The sequence below is a fragment of the Camelus bactrianus genome, chromosome 4 (genome assembly GCF_048773025.1).
Source record: "Camelus bactrianus isolate YW-2024 breed Bactrian camel chromosome 4, ASM4877302v1, whole genome shotgun sequence".
NCBI classification, from domain to species: domain Eukaryota; kingdom Metazoa; phylum Chordata; class Mammalia; order Artiodactyla; family Camelidae; genus Camelus; species Camelus bactrianus.
Genome location: NC_133542.1, coordinates 75,352,160 through 75,371,486, shown reverse-complemented (window position 1 = coordinate 75,371,486; position 19,327 = coordinate 75,352,160). Strand labels below are relative to the sequence as shown.

The 19,327-nt window shown below is 55.3% G+C and overlaps 2 protein-coding genes across 6 annotated transcripts; one reads left to right on the top strand and one right to left on the bottom strand.

The window, feature by feature from the left end:
* Positions 1-1,153: 1,153 nt before the first annotated feature.
* On the bottom strand, positions 1,154-11,515 carry PMPCA (peptidase, mitochondrial processing subunit alpha). Of its 2 annotated transcripts, XM_074362552.1 has the most exons (13): positions 11,369-11,515; positions 9,860-10,062; positions 9,366-9,445; positions 8,993-9,075; positions 7,400-7,494; positions 6,508-6,608; positions 5,852-6,115; positions 5,435-5,527; positions 5,236-5,354; positions 5,037-5,127; positions 4,886-4,948; positions 3,254-3,398; positions 1,154-2,233 (listed from the first exon to the last, which is right to left on the bottom strand). In XM_074362552.1, exons 1-13 carry the CDS (start codon positions 11,437-11,439, stop codon positions 2,064-2,066), a joined length of 1,578 nt encoding a protein of 525 aa, XP_074218653.1. In that variant the 5' UTR covers positions 11,440-11,515; the 3' UTR covers positions 1,154-2,063. The 2 variants fall into 2 exon arrangements, with proteins under 2 accessions (XP_074218653.1, XP_045373324.1); XM_045517368.2 differs by lacking the exon at positions 11,369-11,515 and having other exon boundaries at positions 7,400-7,492; positions 9,860-9,998.
* Positions 11,516-11,552: 37 nt separating this feature from the next.
* ENTR1 (endosome associated trafficking regulator 1) lies at positions 11,553-18,067 on the top strand. 4 transcript variants are annotated; one of them, XM_074362553.1, is made up of 10 exons: positions 11,553-11,762; positions 11,892-12,041; positions 12,771-12,839; positions 13,557-13,672; positions 13,929-14,336; positions 14,883-14,956; positions 15,395-15,506; positions 15,872-15,934; positions 16,315-16,454; positions 17,061-18,067. In XM_074362553.1, the coding sequence occupies exons 1-10, from the start codon at positions 11,693-11,695 to the stop codon at positions 17,155-17,157; spliced, it is 1,299 nt and encodes a 432-aa protein (XP_074218654.1). In that variant the 5' UTR covers positions 11,553-11,692; the 3' UTR covers positions 17,158-18,067. The 4 variants fall into 4 exon arrangements, with proteins under 4 accessions (XP_074218654.1, XP_074218656.1, XP_074218655.1 ...); XM_074362555.1 differs by lacking the exon at positions 11,892-12,041; XM_074362554.1 differs by lacking the exon at positions 12,771-12,839.
* Positions 18,068-19,327: the final 1,260 nt, after the last annotated feature.

The following is a 19,327-nucleotide window of genomic DNA, read 5'->3' as shown; positions in this document are numbered from 1 at the left end:
TCAGACTTGAGTGAACCATGATGAACGATGGAAAGTCAATTCCAAGAAGTAGACTATCAAACTTTTATTAGCGTCAGCTTCCAAAATGTGGAATGTAGATTTTAAAGCAATACACACCCAATCTTTTGGTACAAGTGGGAGAAATTCCACTGAGAAGGCAGTCAATCCCATCTAATCTTTAGAAACTGTTCAGATTGTCTGAATGTATAAAATTGTGCTCAGAAGAATGTGCGTTTGAGTTTTGAATCAATTGTGGTAACAGGGCTTGAAATGAGAATTTATGGATTCTTTCTGGGTGTTTTCTCTGACCAAAATCATGGAAAAGAGATTTAATGTGACACAGACGTGTGTTAGCTTTGAGACTGAGCTTCATGTGGTTGGGGGGCCATTACATACACCTGATGGGTCCAAAGTGAAGCAGTTAGTACCAGCCATCAGAGTTTAGACGAATGGGGTCTCACTTGGCAAGTGAGGTTAAAGCTCAAATTAATGCAAATGAAACTGGTGACCGTCTGGAAACTGAGCTTCATAAAGAAGCGTGGAACACAACCAGGCTTGAGGGCGGTTTTTAGAGCCCAGCTCTTTTCTCAGAAATGTGCTTTGAGTCCTGCACGGCCAGCGCAGGCTGCCGCCAGAGGTGGGGGTGCTGACAGGGAGGCTGCTGAGGATGACAAAGGCGCACTCGTGCTCAGGAATGGAGTGGACAACCTATCACATGGGTGCGCTGGAAAGGTGGCCAGGAAAAGCCCCCCTCCCCCCAGCAAGAGGGAGGGGCGCGGCACCCAAGGCACAGAAGTGCCCGGCCTGGGGGTGGGGGGGAGCGGCTGGCAGAGAAACCAGCCCTGCATGAGCGCCAGCTTCTAGGAGGCTCATCAGGAGTCGAGTGCAGCCCAGGCAAGTCCATCTGAACATACCTCAGGGGCACAGCCCCTCCTGGCCTGTCTGCCACGCGCCTCCCCCCCCCCACCCCCACCGCGGTGAGGACTTTAAGTCTGCACTGCAGGACCGCGCCTTTGACTCTCAGGCTCCCACCCCAGCGGACGGGACTGCGAGGGGAGCGCGGAGTCAGCGCCGGGCCCAGACGCCTCCCACCCAGGAGTCGGAAAGGGATGGAAATGGAACCACAGGCCCTGCAGAGTAAACAGACGAGAAAGGCGATGCTCACGTGTTTATTTTTCCTTGTACCCCCCCCCCCCCGCGCTGGACTGCAGAGCCCACACCTCCTCACATTTCAAAAACCACAATTTGGAGATGACTCCTCTACAAAACTGTGCGGTCCGAGTGCAAGCTGCTGACCACCAGGAAGCCGCCTTCTGAACCATGGCAGCACAGGAACAGCCCAAGGCAGCCAATGCACATGTCCAGGCCCCGGCCTCCCACATGCAACCTGGGGACCTGTACGTGTCTGAGGCCCCCGCAGTGTCCTGGGTCACCAAGGTCACCAGACCTTTTTGAACTCCCCACCCTTCATCATGCTCACGGGCTTTGCCGTTTTCCAGCTGTCAGTTGTAAGCACCCCACCTCCCCCACCCCATGCACATCCACACCTCGGAGGTTGGGCAAGAGGGTTCACAGTGCCGGGTCAAGCTGGACAACCCTCAGGGAGAGAAGCGGGTGCTCACGTCGCCCCGGGACCCACCATGGCACTCAGTGTGGGCAGCACAGGCCTCTCGGCAGCGGGCAGGGTTGACAGCCTGCTGGCCTGAGGAGACGGCTGGGTGCTCCCCCACCCAGGGACTGCCAGTCTCGGAGACCTCATGGAGGCCCCCTCCCAGCGAAGCTCCTTGTGGAGGTGTGGAGACCAACCTGGTCTGACTACAGTGGTGGCTGTAACCTCTGTGCTTCACCTGGTGTCCAGCTGCAGCCGTGGAGAGAAATCTTTATTCCACTGATTGGCACGTTCAATTCTGAACAGCTGTGCTCTGGTAACATTAAATAGGTTCACTGATGTTTAGGGAAAAAAGCCCGAGAGTGCACCATTTATGAATGTTTGCTCTAAAGTCACATCCCAAGAAGCACATAAAAAGGTGCTAACAGCTCTGGGTCTGCGGGTCCCAGGGCCTCTATCGGAAGAGCCGGTACATCCTGGGCAGGCGCCCGTCCTTGCTGGACAGCGCCGCCTGCACGTGCTCGTATGTCGGCAGGTCAGTCAGGTCCCCCAGTGCGGCCACTGCAGGCTTCCCCCGCAGCATCTTAGAAGCAACTCTCTTGATGTCTTCTGGCTTCACATCGCCTGGCACAGGGAACAAAAAGACATCGGGGGACACGTGACTCCTCCACGATTCCAGTCCTCTCCACGCAGTGGCTGCGATCGCTAAGCGGACTGAGGGGTCCCCAATCTCCCATCACTTCACCACCTCAGGACCCCAGAGGGTCCAAATGCAGCTGTGAGTGGACTCAGTGAATCGGTGAAATTTCTTAGGAATGGGGAAGTGTCTTTGGTTTAAAATTATGTACTTTCAAATGCGTACAGACATGCCCAACTCAATAGGAGTTAATACAATTAAAAAAGAAAGGACCCCCTCATCTAATGAGTTACCTACATGACAAATCCACAGGGGAGGAAAAAACCAAAATCCTCAGGGCTGCATGGACAGAAGGGTGCAGCCTTCGGAGGTCAGAACCCGGAAACCACACCCCAGTGAACACGCCCACCAGTAGGCTTATCTTCTATGGAAAACAAGGCCTTGGAGAGATGGGACTGTCATACTGAAGTGACTGAAGGGATCTCCAAGGAAGGACAAGGGGCCACACGTGGGGGGCAAGCACCGTCCCAGCAGGACTCCACACTCAGGAGACCCCAGGTTCCTCGTCTCCACAGAGTGGGAGGCCGAGCCCTTGTGGGCTTGCAGACCCTTCGACAATCTGATGAAGCTAAGATCAGCCTGTCCCACAATGCGTCACAAGCAAATCAAGTTTGGCATACAACTGGGAGAAGTTCCAGGGCCTCCTGAAGGTCACTGGTGGGAGGCCTCAGACACTTGGAGACCCGACCCCACCACAGAGCCCACAGGGTACCCCTGCTGGAGCCTCTCCATGTGCAGAACAGCACTGCGCCAGGAGCCTTCCGCCCATTTCCTCACTGAACCTGCTTTGAAACCCACAGTGATTGTAAGAAGCCCTTTCATAATGGGGGGCAAAAGCTGGGGTCATGCGGGGAGGCACTCAGCCAACACTGGCAGGGCGGGACGCGTGCCCCTGGCCTCCTCCGGGGGAGAGGCCGTCTCGGCCGAGCCGTGAGCGCGGTACTCACGGATGAGCGCACATAGCTCGTGGGGCAGCTTCCGGGAGCGGGTGGCCAGCACCTGCCTGCCCACGTCCTCGAAGATGACGGGCCTGGCCTCCAGGTTCATCATGAGCATGGACATCAGCTGGGTCTTGGCCCGCTCCAGCTCCACCTGCGGGGCACACGGCTCAGCTCTCAGGGCTCACTGCCGCCCCTCCAGCTGCTCGCCAACAACGCAGCCCACAGAGTGGCCGACGGAAGCGTCCCTGCAAAGGGTCTTCCACGTGCCCCAGGCTGAGGGAAGGGAAGACACCCGTGGGCTTGGGCTCCTAGGCAAATCCCGCCACACTTCCTCTGTTTTCTGGGTGGGGCTGGACCTACATTTGGTAGGACCTTCACCGTATTTTAAATAAGGAAGAAACATGCTAATGTTTAAACATTCTCATGTTTAAAAAGTTCGCCATGCAGTGGGCAGGGTGAAATGTCAAACACCCAAACTCCAGGACTCCAAAGCTGGCCACACGTCAAGATCACAAGGAAGACAGATGCGTGCAGATGCCGGGGCAGCACCCAAGTCCCAGGAGCAGGCCCCCCGGGAAACTCTAGGGAAACCTGCTCATCTACTAACCCTGCGACTCGAGCCCCTCAGACCAAGTGTGGAATCTACAGCTCCGTGACTCCAGGGGGTTACGGTTACAATGCTCAGCCTGGGAGTCGACGGTAGGAAAGAGGGGCGGGGCTGGGTGAGAAACGCCAGGCCGGTCGACCTGGGAGCTACCTGACTTGGAGGAACGAATGTCGGAAAACATCCTGGCTACTTAAGAGTCTGTGCTTTTTAAGTAAAATAACTTCTAATTTAAGACACATCTTTATTTTTGAAACTTCAGGCAGCTACCTTCTCTCAGACTGACTTCACATTAGAGAAAAACAGTTTTTCTAGCAAAACGCTAAGGGAACCATCAAGTGTTAATTTTTAAACACATTTGTATTTTTAAAATAATGTTCCTTTTTCTGAACTAAAAAGGGAGTACGTGATTCCTGCAGAAAACACGGAATGTGCAGAAAAGAAGCTCTAAAGGTGAAGGACACCCTCCCGCCCACAGGGCAGACAGCTCACGCGCTGGGCTTCGCTGCAGCTGCTGGTGTGTATGTGTGCATGCGCATGCATGCATCAGTCCATAATGTACATGAAATCAACTTAATTGTGCCAGTTCTGGTGCAGGAAGAAACAAGACTTCTAAACATGTTCAGTATAAAAAATGAAATTAAAAACATGAAACAAAACCTAAGGTTACTACGGAAAAGCTACACAGCCAGGAGGAAGCTAGGACAAATGCTGAGTGACCCACACGTTTTGTACGGCGCTGCCTTAGTTCACTTGGTTTCCCAGGGCGGCTGAGAGGGGCCCAGGACGGTCACAGGACGCACGGGGTTGGTCAGAGCACACAGACCTTGTGCTGGGGGTGGCTCTCAGCATGGATACGGGGAGGATGGGCTCCCAGGGCTGCAGGCCTGAGTCACCCCATGGGCCACACTACCCTGGCTGGGGTACTGGCGCTGTGGGCACAGAGAACGGGCCCACTGCCAGCCACCCTACACCATGGTCTCCACCTGTCCAACACTGTGGGGCTGCTGGAAATGGCTCCAGGCCGTACTCACCACGTCCACGGTTCCAGCCGTTAAAACAAACTCTCTGGTGATGATTTCCACCATCTCCCGAACCTGCAAGAGAGCGTGGAGCGGAAGAGCATGACCTGAGCCCAACAGCCCTGCGGTGCTCCGAAGAAGGCGCCAGCTACACCCGGCTCACCTGTCTGGGGTCAGCGCTGGCATGGATGCACAGGAGGCCCGTGTCCTCATAGCTGTGATGATAGGAGGTCGCATTGTACATCCAGTGGTGCCTGTGAGGAGTGGGAGAGAGGGCCACCAGGAAGGTGGTATCAGGGTCCCGGAGCACCCTCGGCGGGCCTGGAGGCCCCGGGATAGCCAGGGGAAAGCATCCAGCGCACCTGTTGAGCACGTTGAGGTAGAGCCTGGTAAACATGCCCTTGCCGGGCCCACCGGCTGAGAAGGAGCCGCCGCCCCCCATCATCATGTTCAGCACCGCAAAGGGGATGAAGTCTGCCTCCTGCAGGAGATGGGAGGGCCGAGCTCAGCCGCAAGGCGGCCCTGGCTCCAGGGCGTCCCGTCCAAGCTGCTGGGACTCACCAAGAAGGAGCAGCTCTCCAGCCCTATCATGATGTGCGTAAGCTCCGGGAATGGGGCAGGGCCCAGGCTGACATTGGACATGTCTCTTTCCAGCTGCAACCAAGCAGAACGGATGTGTGTGCACACATGATAAACCACACCACCAGACCATGCAAACTTCTCAGTCTTAAAAGCAGTTCTACAGAAGCCATCCACGGATGTCAGAAAACTCCCTCTAGAGGAAAGAACTGCCCCCGCCTCAGGCCCAGCTGGACTCTCGTCTCACAAGCGCTCAGGGAGCATGTGGCATGCTTCGAGTAATATGCACTAAGGTAAAGCCACGAACGCACAGCTAATCCTGACACCTTCACAGGAACACACTGAAACGACGTCAAAGAGAACGTCCTCGACCCGAGGTCCCGGGACCCCCGGCTTTACCTTGGCGATGCCCCCGGTGTACTGCGCCACCGATCTGTCAACCTGCACAGCCGCCTCGCTGCCCCAGGCTGGGTGGGCCCCCAGGAGATGCTTTCTGGCACATTCCACCAGGCGCTCGTGCTCCACCCCCACTCCAGCCAGCACCATGCGGTCGGGGGTGTAGTAGTTTCTCAGGTAAGAATAAAGCACCTCTCGATTGATCTTTGCTATGTTCTCTGTGGGGCAGAAACGGTGCAGGCCAACTGTGTTTTCCCTGTAAGCAGCCTGAATGAGGGAAGCAAGAGCAACGCGAGTGACGAGAACACGACCAGGTCTCCGCAAGCGAGCCAGGCCTGCGGCAGCCCTGCCACAGAGGCCCCCACCACACGGGGGAAGCCCACCAGCTGCTCACTTCAGCTACGGCTTGGCAGTAGCAGTCTTGTGTGTTTACAAAAATGGTAAATCTGCTGCTCCAGAGCAAAAGCTCATAAGAAATGCAAAACAATAGGCTCACTCTAGAGCTCTGTCACTTTAAGAACTGGGAAGTTAAAGCCTTGCCTAAATAGCAGACCCAGAGACTAACACGACCCTCTAAACTGACTACACTTCAACTTAAAAAACTGAAATGAAGACTGTTCTGTGAGGTGACATCGGCCCGGTGTGAGTGACAGCCTCACCTCGTGGATCATCTCGGTGAGAAGCGGTTCCGGGTCGGGCCTCATGTTGAGGTCCTCCAGCTCAAACTGGACTGCCATTCGGGTCATCTCAATTTCCTCATCTGCAAAGAACCAAAGACAAGGCTCAGACGGAGACTGCCCTGAGCATCACTGGCTGGCAGCTGCTGGCAGGGTCCCCTCCGCCTTCCTCAGGGGCAGACCTGGGGGACACTTGCAGGAGCTGGGGTGAGAGCGCCCTCAGCTGTGACCTGAAGGAATTGGGCCCCTCATCAGTCTCTGCCTGCTCTGAGCCTTGGCTCCCTCCCCATTAGAGGCACTCAGGACCTTGACCCGTCTGCTGCCATGAGGATCAAAAATCAGCCTGGGTGTGAAGGTGCTTAGAACACAGAACCCCAGACCAGTGTCAGGGGTGCCATTTCATCAGCTACCTAGGACAGGCACCCCAAAAAATCGTCATCGGAACTACAGCCTGGGACCTCAAGGCCACGGTGCTATGAAGCAGGGGTCAGTTAGAGCAGCTGGGACCAATGGCCCAGCCCTTGCTCCTGGCCCACTCCTGCTGGGGAGCTCAAAGTCCTGCCACTTGCAAGGATGAGTAAGGGAAGGGGGATGGGGACGTGGAAACTTTTGTTAGTATGTCAGGCAAGGTCTTTAAAGACAGTCTGAGGTGCCTTTCTGAAATGAAAGAAGCAAGGTCACCACAAATGTCAGAGGGCATAGAGACAAGGATGAAGCACCAAGGACTCTTCTAATCATTGGCATTATTTCTAACGAGACCCTGCTGTCGCTGGCAGGTGAGCCCCAGGGCTCCAGGAAAGCCACGCCCCTCCCTGGGGTGGCGCTTCTCCCAGTATTCCATCCCCCAAATCCCTCAAGCAGCCTGAATGCACACCTGTCAGCTGGGGGTGCAGGACCACATCAGCCAGCAAACCAACCACCGTCTCCAGGCCTTTAGAATCAGCAGACACAGCATACATGGTGGTGTCTCTGGAAAACCGACAACACCGGGCACTGGGCGCTGAGGTCGCGGCAGGTGTCAGCACACGCTTGGTGCCTTTCTCCCTTTCCTGCCTCACAGCGTAGGAAACACAGCTGCGTGCTGGCTACGCACTGGGCGGAAGACACTGTCCCGCCAGACCAGAGAGCCAGCTCTGAGAGGACTGCACCAGCACAGGCTCCCTCCAAGGTGAGTCATTTCATCCTGTGCTTTCTGAGTGTCCGCTATGTGAACTATCAAGATGGGAACAGGCCTGGCCTTAGGTGGCTGGGGAGCAGACTCCCTGTGGCATCAGCTCACAGCACGGGGCACGAGGATCAGACAGGCACCAAGTCGGTCGGGAGGCACTGGCATGACAACCACACAGCCACAGGACGGAGCAGAGTCAGGCAGGAGCCCACACAGAACAGACATAACCCACGCGGACAGGAGAGCCTTCAAGGGGAGACACGGCCACCAGTGTCTTTGCAGACCAGGGGCCATTCTCAGCGGGGAGGTGCTGCAGGTCCACGCAGGACAGTGACAAGAATGAAATCTGAGCTGAGATTAGTGGGCGGTGTCAGGGTCAGAACACAGTCCTGCCTGACCAGAAGGAAGAGCCCTGGGGAGACGGAGGGAGATGGGCTCACATACTGGGCATGCGTCTGGACTGCATTCAAATAACTGGGAGCCAGGAGCTTTCAAAGACTCTTTTGGAAAATGTGAACACATGGCCTCCACGCTAACTCTAATTCTTTTCTGTGTAATTTCGTAGCATTCAGACTGAAACAACCAACCACGTGTGACCTCTGTCCACTCGTCTTGTTGCCTGACAGAGCTCTCTGAAAGGGGCCCACAGCTGGCAAACACCATCTGCCTGTGCCCACAGCACCCTGCCCCATCTGTGCTCCAGCTACTTACTGGACTTTCCCCCGTCCCCACACACACCACTGCCTCCTCCAGGCTGAGCCTCGGCACCTGCTGCTCCCCAGTCTGAGCCACAGTCCCCCTCACTCCATCTGGCAAATTTCTCCAAGAACCAGCCCCAATGTTGAGTTGCCCTTCCTTCCTTTCCTGACTCCAGACCAAGTTAGTTCTCACCCCACGCTCCCACCACCCTTGGTCCCTGGCTTCTTTGTCTACTGCCTAGGGTGCAGCCCTCTGCCCAATCTGTGCACATCTTGGGGACAGGGCCTGCTCGGCATTCCAGGGCCCAGCCAGCAGCCTGGCTCAAACAATAGGGTAAGCAGCCTTCTGGGGACTGCTTGGGCCTCAAAGCACCTTCCTCTGTGTAAGCGTTGCCACCCATGTGTTCTGCTCATCCAGTTCTCCACCCAATTCTCTGCCCATCCAGTTCTCCACCCAATTCTCTGCCCAGATCAGGCCTCACTTCTCCCCATCCACCTCCACAGCCTCTCTGATGGGAGGGGCTCAGTGGGACTCTGACCAAGGATGAGAAGAACAGTTTCACCTGATGCAAAATGAGTCCGTATGTAAAAGCTGGTGTACCTCGATGTCTGGCAGTCACAAATACCCCCATGCTTTTCCAAGGTAAGCAGAATTTCATCTTTGCTGCCAAATCGATCAGTAGACTAGAAAGAATAAATAAAAACTAAGTAAGCAATCCAAAACAACCTCTAAAATACAACTTTTAAGAAAAAAATTACTGTTGCTTTAAAAACACATTGCATCAAATTATCTTTTAACTTAGAAATCTTTCATTAGTGTTAATTTTGCAATTTAATCATCTATTAAAATAACCACTTAAAAAAGCAAAACTTGACAGATTCCTCCCAAGTATAACCTCAGAAATCACAACTTGTTGTAAAATGACTATAACTCAATAAAAAAGTTAAAAAAAAATCACAAGTTGGACACTGACCGAAAATGCCAATTTTTCCAAAAAGTGAGCAATTCCACTAAGATATTTTGCTTCATATCTTGATCCTGAATTAATAAGAACTGGCAATAAAAAGGAAATTGACAAGTAAGTTCAAAGGGGAAGATTTAATCAAGAGAAACCTTTTAAAATTGTGATGACTACATAAGCAGATGTAAACAAACGAGATGATGAGTATGTTCACCACCTTACTCAGGACGGCCTCACAGCTAAAACACATGTATTTACAGACCTGCGCGCTTTATACTCGTGGTGGAAAATTGTTAGAATAACAGGAAGAAAGAGGGGAAAAGTCCACCACCAAAACAGCCACCCTTCTTACTTAGTCTACTAAGTTTTCAGATTTTATGCCATGCTTTTTCACTCAGGATACAATCCATTAATGATGGACTAATTACAACCGACAGTCAAGTGAAGTGTGTGCACGTTACAGCAAACGGGACCACCCACAACACGGCGAACAGTACAGTACTTACTTCCTACTGTACAGAACTGTCCAAACTTATTTTGGGATGCCACACGAAGCCCATTATCCAGTGTGGTAATTTTGGTTTCAAACTTTTCCTGTCCATCAACTGTAGCAAAAACGGGCTTGGGTACTCCAGGTAAGGGAGAAGACAGGGGGATGTTGGGGTAGGCACCACCACTACTAAACCGTCTGTACGCAGGGGTTCCAAACCTAAAACAGAGACATTAGCCCCATTACAACAACATTGAGCCGACAGAACTCGTGGGGACCACCTACGTGCAGTTATCTGTATTCTATCTGTATTACAAGTCAGCCTCTCCCTTCATAAAGGATGTATTTCTACACGTCTCCAGAGATAACACAGAGGGGTGACCAAACACACTACTGCGGGGGACGAATCCTGGCTGAGCCCAGGGGCCTGCCACAAGTTGGCTCAGGTCTTCGGGCCTCAAATGCAACTCTGTGAGATAAACAGTAATAACAACACCTTACTCTGAGGGAGGCTGTGTGGGTTAAATCAGCTTTTCCACACAGAGCCCTGCCCTTCCACAGCCCCACTGGAGTGGAAACGGAAGCCCCACCTCTTCACCTAGACTGGAAGGCCACGTGTGGTCTGGCCTCTGACTTATCCAAACTCACCTCCTAACCGCCCATCCCCCAGCTAGGTCTGGTTCACTCTGGCCTGTTAGTCCATTCCCAGAGCACACTGGGCACTTCATCCCCAAAGCTTCTGATCTCACTGTTCTGGCCCACCCTGCTCTCACCCGCACTTTTCACATGGTTGACTCTTCTTTCATTCTTCACCTCTCAGTTTAAATGTCACTTCCTCTGAGATCACCCCTCATCATTCGACTTTAAGTTAGTCTTTCCTGTTTCCCATCACTGAATTCGACTTACGTGCTCCAAAGCTGACACTCTGGGCAGGCTACTATCTATCCTCACTGTCTGGGGACAGCGATGGTGTTTCTGTCCCCATCGCACCCAGGCGCCTACACAGTTCCTGCAGACAGAGCGGTGTCGACATCCATCCCTTGTCTCAGTGAAAGTGCCAAGTGTGGAAAAACGCAGGCCTGGCCACTGGAGCGCGATGGCGGCGGGTAGAGAAAAGGCCAGACAACAACAGGAGGGGACACGGCACGGCTATCAAGGGCACAGCTTTGGCGACCACAGAATCCTGGCTCTGTGGGCCCAAAGGACCTGAGGCCCCGCGGGCTCGGCCTCATAAGGGGGCACGAGGCAGGAAGGGGCCGAGGCGAGATGACACGTGACCTCGGACAAGCTCCCGTCCGCCCGGGAGGAGACGGCGGGACAGGAAAGCCGGATGGGGCTCGGGGCCCGGGCCCGCGGCGCCAGGCGGGGAAGTGCCCACGACGTGTCGAGGACGGGCCTGGGATCCCGCAGTCCCAGTCCGACCGCCTGGCGCCGTGCCTCGGCCTGGGGAAGCCAAAGGTTAAACGTCCAGAGAGACGCGAACCTCCCCAGCCTCCGACCGACCCATGGCCGGCCCTCGACTCACCTCAGCCGCGAGCGGCCCCAGGAGCTCGAGCCTCGCAGCAGCCGCGTCGCCGCCAACACCATAGCCGCCATCTTGTGTCTCCGCCCACCGGTTCTGTCGTCACTTCCTGTTCCGCCCCTGACGCCCCGCCCCCCCGGCGCCGGCCCGCGACGTTCGGGCTCGCGCTTCCGGTGCGCGGAGCGGAAGCAGCGGCCAGAGCCTCGGAGCGGCGGCCGAGCGGCGGGCGACTGGGGCGGGCAACTCGGGCCGCGGCCGGGGCGGAGCCGCGGCCATGGAGCCGCCGCTGCCGGGCTAGGGAGGGCTGGCGCCGCCGGGCCCGCGGCGATGGCGGGCTACGCGCGCCGCCCGGGCGTCACCCCGCTATCCCGGGCCCGGAGCCTTGTCATTTCGGACGGTGAGCGGCGGAGCGGGCAAGGGCCGGGGTCCGCGGCCCGGTGGCCGTGCTGAGGTCCAGGTGAGGCGGGCACGCAGAGCGCCCGCGCAGCGCCGGCGCGCGGTGAAGTCGCTCTTGTTGTTATTACAGCTCCAGCGTTCTATGAGCGCCGGTCTTGTCTCCCCCAGCTAGACTGTGAGCGCCCCCATGGCAGGGACCTGGAGTCCCACTTCTTCGGCATTCGGCCGACGTTTATGTGCTATGTGCCCAGTCCGGTGCTAGCTTCCGTGGGAGACACAGGTGAGAGACCAGCCTCAGGGATCCCCGGTGCCGGCACTACCTGTAGGTACCTGTGCTGTAGCCTGAACTCAACCCTTGACCTAGCGATAAGCACTAGCACCACCGTGTGCCGGGCGCTGGGAGTACAGGACGCGAGGGGATAGGGGTCCCGCCCCCAGGAGCTCACAGTCTGATCTTGGATCCCCCCCAGCCAGACAGCTCTAGTACAGGATGGTAAATACTGGAGTGGAGGTATGCGCAGTGGGAGCAAGGGAAACCACCTCGTTCTTTCAGGGCAAGGGAGCCTTCATCCAGTAGGCAAGGCTTGGAAACCAGCTGCAGTGATCCTCTGGTCACTGCAGCTGGGCAGTGGGCAGGCTTAGTTGATCCTAATTCTCCCCAAGCAACTACACCGCCTCGTGTCCAGGGTGTCCTTGGAGTGTTCAGGTAGTTATGTGAGGGTCTGAGAGGCCATGGCAACCCACAAGGGCATTCAGGAGGTACCACAAGATGCAGGAGGATATATGTACCTGCCCCACTGGGCATCAAACCTATTGAGAGCTTTGTCAGAAACACACATGCTAGGGCCCATGGAAGTCAGACCATCTCTAGGGGCAGGAATCCAGGTGCTTGTGCTTTGAAAGTTCCCCAGGCTATGAGAACCACTGCAGTAGAGACCCCATGTAAAAAAAAAGTTGAGGTCATAAAGGATTCCTGTGATCATGGTGGGGTGACGATGTCTCTTTGCAGATTTTGGCTATGGAAAGGGGAAGTGTACTAAGCAAGGTCCATCAGGAGCCCAGAACACACATTTTGGAGGTAGAGTAGTTCAGTAATCCTTTCTTTTTCTCTTCATCAAACACACAGTGCCAGGCATGTGCTTGGTAGTGGGGTTGTTGGTTTGACAGCATAGAATTAGTGTACCTGGAGCCCAAAAGATCAGGTGGAGGTAGAATCCCACAGATTCAGTCTTGACCCCAGGGCCAAGGGAAAAAGGGCATGGGGCCAGAGAACTGGGACGTGGCGAGTGGAGGTGAGGGGGAAACCCTGCCTGAGGGTCTGAGGATACAGCCGGGGCTGGGGTTACAGGAACTAACTTTATGCAGGGTTGGCACCTGGGCTTGGGTAATTGGTGGGCCGGAAGGGCAGCAGTGTGGCTGGCTGGGTACTGGCAGCGGGAAAGGGAAATAAAGGCGGAGCAGTGATTCCCAGCGTGGCCCGCGGGCGCACTTTGCCCCCAGGCCAACTAAAACTCAGCCTGTGTGGGAGCTGAGGTGCATCGTGGTCATAAAGATTCTGAGGTGGACTCCATGGGCCCCAAGGTGTGGGAACCAAGGGGCTCAGGACAGAGAGGAGTAGGTCTGTTTCATTGGCCTGCGCTCATTTCCTAGTGTCACCGGGGTCTGGTGGAAAGACAAGGGCAGCCTTCCCAGTTTGCGCTGGGGCCGAGTTTGGGAAAGAGCAGTGCATGGGAAAGTCCCCTTTTAATGACCTTCTGGAGACTCTTTGCATGTGTGACGTGCGTTATCATTTCAGATGATAAACTTGAAGATCTTGAAGAGGCAAATCCATTCTCCTTTAAAGAGTTTTTGAAAACCAAGAACCTTGGCCTGTCAAAAGAGAACACGACCAACAGCAGGATCTATTCAAAGGTAGCTCGAAGGCACTGTTTGCAGTACTTTCAGAAAAACCCTCCAGAGGACGTCTCTCCTCTGATTGGCAGCGTTCCTTCCGAGAAGGTTTTGCAGGAGTTGTGGGGCACATCGAAGCAGCTGCTAATCCTGGTGGGGAAGCTGCATGGGTCCCTCCTGCCTCCCACCTTCCCAGTAGTTCCAGCGTTGAACGTCCAGGAAGAAAGGCCTGCAGTGTCTTCTGAGTCTGAGCTTTGACCCCCTATTTTTTTTTTAGGAATCCACGAGGCACTCTCTGGGACTCGACCATAACTCCCCAACCTCCCAAACTGTGGGGTATGGCCTGGAATACCAGCAGCCATTTTTCGAAGACCCGACAGGGGCTGGTGACCTCCTGGACGAGGACGAGGATGAGGACGACAGGTGGAATGGGGCCTACCTGCCGTCTGCTGTGGAGCAGACCCACTCGTCCAGGGTCGCCGCCAGCACATCACCCTGCAGCACCTACATCTCCTTTTTTTCCAACCCATCGGAGCTGGCGGGGCCTGAGTCTCTGCCCGCGTGGACGCTGAGTGACTCCGACTCTCGCGTCTCCCCAGCGGGGAGCCCCAGCGCAGACTTTGCAGCCCACGGAGAATCACTGGGGGACAGGCACCTTCGGACACTGCAGATAAGTTATGAAGCAGTAAGTGAGGGGGGACTGTGTGTCAGGTCCCCAGTAACAGCTCAGATCTGAGCAGCATTCTTGGAGAAAAACCTGGAGAGCTCTGGAGGCCTCGATGGCCTGGGGTTTTGGCTCCAAAGACAGCAGTCCACGCCAGGGTCTCTGTGCGGGGCCCTTGCCCAGTGTGCCCGTAACCCACTGAAAGGCCCTGCGGGGGCTGCAAGGTCTGGCCCCCCGTAGGCATGAGCTGTAGCAAGGTTGAGACCCTCAGAGCTGCCCCTTAGAACAGGGTCCACTCCAACCGGTGGCTTAGGGACAGCCTGCCCAGTATTCTGGAGGCATTTTAAAAAGTAGTAATTACCTAGAAAAGCGTTACAAGGTATGAATATGATTGAAGTTGTGACTATAGGCCTTGGGAAAGCAGACAGCTTTATTCTTGGTCTTTCTCTGTAAGTGGACTGTGGGGTGACTCTGGAACATTCTGTGTCCCAGAGCCAAATGGCAGAAGTCCAGACTCCTGGGAGTGAGACACGCTGAGTTGCTAATGAGGATTTTCTTTTTCTGCAGCTCAAAGATGAAAATTCTAAGCTAAGAAGAAAGCTGACTGAGGTTCAGAGCTTCTCTGAAACTCAAACAGAAATGTATGTAAGCCTTTAGTTAGGATTACAGTTCAAAACGTCTTCTGACCCAAACAGAGCAATTTGAAAATAATGACGAAGTATCCAAGTTGAACCAAGCCCAGGTTTTATTGTATTAAATCCTCAGCATCAAACACGTTTCTTACGTCCCGTGTAAAAGTTTACATTGAACATGAGGCTGAAATCAACCAAATTTGGTGACAAGGCAGCAGAGCGGTCAGTTGGCTCCCGGTGCCCCTGACCTGGTGGCCCTGACCACGAGCTGACTCTGCATTGGCTCGGGGTTGTTGCCTCCCCCGCTGGGCCTCCTTGAGGTTCATTCTGAAGCAGCAGGCTCTTAACGTTTTTTATCCAATCAACCCAATTAAAATTCCTTCTGTTCTAATACTGTTAGCGTTACTCGTGGGAGTTATTAACATCTCGGGGCTTTCCTTTAACAAGGGTGAGGACACTGGAGCGGAAATTAGAAGCCAAGATGATAAAGGAGGAGAGTGACTATCATGATCTGGAGTCGGTGGTCCAGCAGGTGGAGCAGAATCTGGAGCTCATGACTGTATGAGCCGGTTTCCTTGTTTGCAGGAGGGAGGTGGGCAGGGCCTTTGTCTGCTGGGCGGAGCCAACAGGGACATTGTGAAGTGTTGGGTGTGTCACTCCCTGCAGGGGACCCAAGTCCCAGGCATTGTTGCTGCTGAGCCCTGCCCTGGGGGACCGGAGGCCTGGGTGGGCCCCGCAGGCAGGCAGTGAGCAGGGGCACGGATTCTGTGAGGAGAGGTCCCTCACAGTGGGCACCCTGAAGGTGGGGTGGGCCCGCCTGGCTCTGGGTGAGGGCGGCAGGGCCAGGAAGGAGGGGACGCCTGTGTCCACATTACGACGTCAGTGATGCCTTTCTTCTTTTTTTTTCTGTGGGGGGAATCACAGAAACGGGCGGTCAAGGCAGAAAATCACGTCATGAAACTGAAACAGGAAATAAGCTTGCTGCAGGTAACTAGAGGGAAGGTCGCAGATGCTTCATGTGCACACAAATCCCCTAAAACACGCCAGAGCCTCTGCTGGGGTTCTTCCCATCCCTAACTGACAAAGCATCCAAAATCAGGACAGTGTGAGCTTTCCTCTCAGGCCTTGAAAGAAGGAAGCCACTCGGTCCTGGGCCCCGGGCCTGCACACCGCGCAGCGTGGGGGACTGTAGGGCAGGGTGGCACATGCTCGCGTGCTAGTCTCATTTCTGTGGGTCACCGCTGAGGAGGGCTGGGGACAGCGTCAGGCCCGCATCCATTAGGAGCCCCCCACCCCCACTAGGAAAGACCACCATTGTCGCCAGGTTTGGCCAGGGAAGTTCTTAGCACCCCCCCACACACACACAGGCACAGGTCTCTAACTTCAAGCGGGAGAATGAAGCCCTGCGGGCGGGCCAGGGCGCCAGCCTGACTGTGGTGAAGCAGAACACGGACGTGGCCCTGCAGAACCTCCGCGTCGTCATGAACAACGCACACACTTCGATCAAGTGAGCACGGGCTGTGCCCTCGGCTGGCCGGGGGCGGGGTGGGACCTCCCTCAGCGAGGGATTTCAAACCACGACCACCCCACGCACGGCAGACCGAGGGCTCCCTCGGGGTGAAGGGGGCTGGATGATCCTGTTCACCCCAGGGTCACAGGGTGCACACCAGCCAGCCGGCCCCCTATGGCCCACGTGGTGATGACCATTCTCACCCTGGAGGCTTGAAGGTTAACGTCAAGCGGGCCTGAATCCTGGCTCCTTCGCCTACAAAACACCGAGATTTTGAGTGAAAAAAAATAATAATACTTTCCCTCCTGTAAAAAGCAAATAAATTGGAAGAAGGACCTAGGACCGCGCTCAGTGCTGTAAGACTGTGGGAGGTGACGGCTGCTGTCGTTAGCGGCCACCCTCGTGCTCTGTCCCCGGGCCGACCCCAGCCAGGGCAGCAGTGAGTGACAAAGCCCATTTCGCTTAAGTGGAGCATGAAGAGTCTCTTCAGAGTAAATCCAAGATTTAACAAACCTGCACTTTTCACTCTGGGACGTGAACGCTTCTGTTGGCACTTTTGAGCAGCTGTGGTAGCGGTCCGTCCTGTCTGTATTCTCGTTTCAGGCAGCTGGTTTCTGGAGCTGAAACGTTGAATCTCGTTGCTGAAATCCTTAAATCTATAGACAGAATTTCTGAAATTAAAGATGAGGAGGAGTCCTGAGAACCACCGAGGGGCTTCCAGCTCACAGCTCTGTTTACACCCTGAAATAACTACCCAAAGATTCCAAAGCGCCGCTGTGTCTTTACATAAACAGTCCTCACCCGTGATAGAAATCTTTATCATGCGAGACTGACGTCACGACCGGTCACACTGTTACCAGCCACGCACGGGGAGGAGCCGCTCCTGGCTAGGAGGCCGCCCCTGCCTTGGACGCAGCCCCTCCGGGGGCTCCCGCTGGTTTCCAGCTGCCGATCTGCTACTGGGAGGCACTTCTATAAGAGCTGGTGGTTTTTTTTTAATGTACTAAACACAAAAGCAGTAGTTCTGTTTTATAAGCGTTTTCCGTTGTCATTCCAGAATAATTGTCAGAGAAGTCCAGTTGCTCGTCCTTGACTTCATGAGGCGAGAACAACACTAAATGAGCCGTAACTAAACACCTAGTCAGAGGGGACTTGTGCCTTCCCGCCCTCGCTCCGCACCCCCTCTGGCTCGTGTCCACTCTGTTGGCCTTCACAGGGTGGCTCTGTGGTTGGTGGCCTGAGCCCGGACCCCCGCAGGGACCAAAGTCAGCACGGGCATTCCACGGTGGGGGGCCATCTAAGTGCATCTCTCCGTGGGCCTTCAGATTCAGAAAACTGCTCTTGGCTGAAGGGTTTTGGTACACGTTTCAGGTGGCATCTTATACCGTGAGGTGTAGAATTGAGGAGCGTGGAGCGTGGGCAGAGCCTTCCCGGGGCAGCGCGCCGTGCCCCACGGTGCCTCTCCCACCCCTTCCTGTCCGCAGTGAGGCCTCATGTGCACTAGACGCCTTTCTGGCTGTGTTCCCGTGGATGTTATTTTTTAAAATAAAGTTCCTTTTCCTCTCCTCTTCAAGTCAACAGCTTTTTTATTTAATAAATTCTAAAATTCATATGCACTGTCCCTGTTTTTGTGACTTAGCCTGTTGTGTCTGAGAAGCATGCGGCTGTCCCCTGATTTCAAGGTGTGTGTCCTGTCCTGTCCTAACAGGTGGTTTATGCTGACGAATGAAGCATCGTGCCCTGCCCGTTAGGGGTGGACTCGGGCCACTGCTGTGTGGGACCGGCTGCAGTGACAGCACGCTGTAGACTTGCGAGTTGAGTCAGAGCAGCCTGTTGAGTGGGACAGGTTAGATTCTAGTATTGGAGCATTTGAGATCATGCGGCTGAATTTTCAAGACGTTTAAACTGCTAGGCCCTCTGCCCCTAGCTATGGGTAAGAGCTTCCCAGAAGTCACCGTGGACCATGTCCTTCATCTTACCCCCCACCAATGCCTCGTGCTCCTGCGCATTGGTGAAAAGTGGGCACTGGGTTCTATTGTCAGAGCAGACTTCAGACGGGGTGGTCTAGCAGGACAGTGTAAGAGAGAGGTTCTTTTCTGGGTGTACACATAGCAGCTCTGGGAAACCTGTAAAAACAGGGCTGGGACTGCCAGGGAGGATGCCTCGGGCCACAGCCCCGTATGGAGGGCACAGCATTTTACAGGGGTTGGGCCCATGCAGGCAGATCACCAGCCTGGCACCTCCTTCACCCACCGGCCCACAGGCCAGGCTGGGCCCAAAGCAGGGTGGCTCCCAGAGCAGCAACCCTCAGATGGGCCACCCACCCCTGACCCTGGATGTGAGTGGGCTCCAGCTGCTGCAGCCGTGGGGGGAGGGCCTGCTGGGGGGCGGGGTGGGCAGAGAGGGTCTCCACGAGGTAAGGTGGGCGGACACAGGCTTTTATTACACTCTGGTCTCTCCCTTTACTTTTGAAGTGTTCGACAGCAAAACTTGGGTTCGCCATTCTCGGTGACTTAAACGAACCCGCGTGTCTGCCCCTGGATTTCCAGTAGGCACGTCCTGGGCTACTCCAGGGGCACTTGGTGAGCCCTGGAGAACAGGCAGCTTGCAGTTTCCGTCGTCGTTGTCCTCACTTCCAGCGCCAATCCCAGCTTCCCCTGCGCCCACCGGCCTCCAGCTCCACTTGGTTCACTAGAGGGGGGCGTACTCATCCGCCGGGACCCAGCCACCATCACCCTCGGGAAGATGCCCCTCTGGGGGTCAGGGACCCCTCCTGGCCGGCTCTGCCCGCTCCTCGCAGAGCGCTGCGCCGGGCGAGGAGGGTGGTCTGGAGATGGCCTGGCCAGGAAAGTACCGAGCGCTGGGCAGGA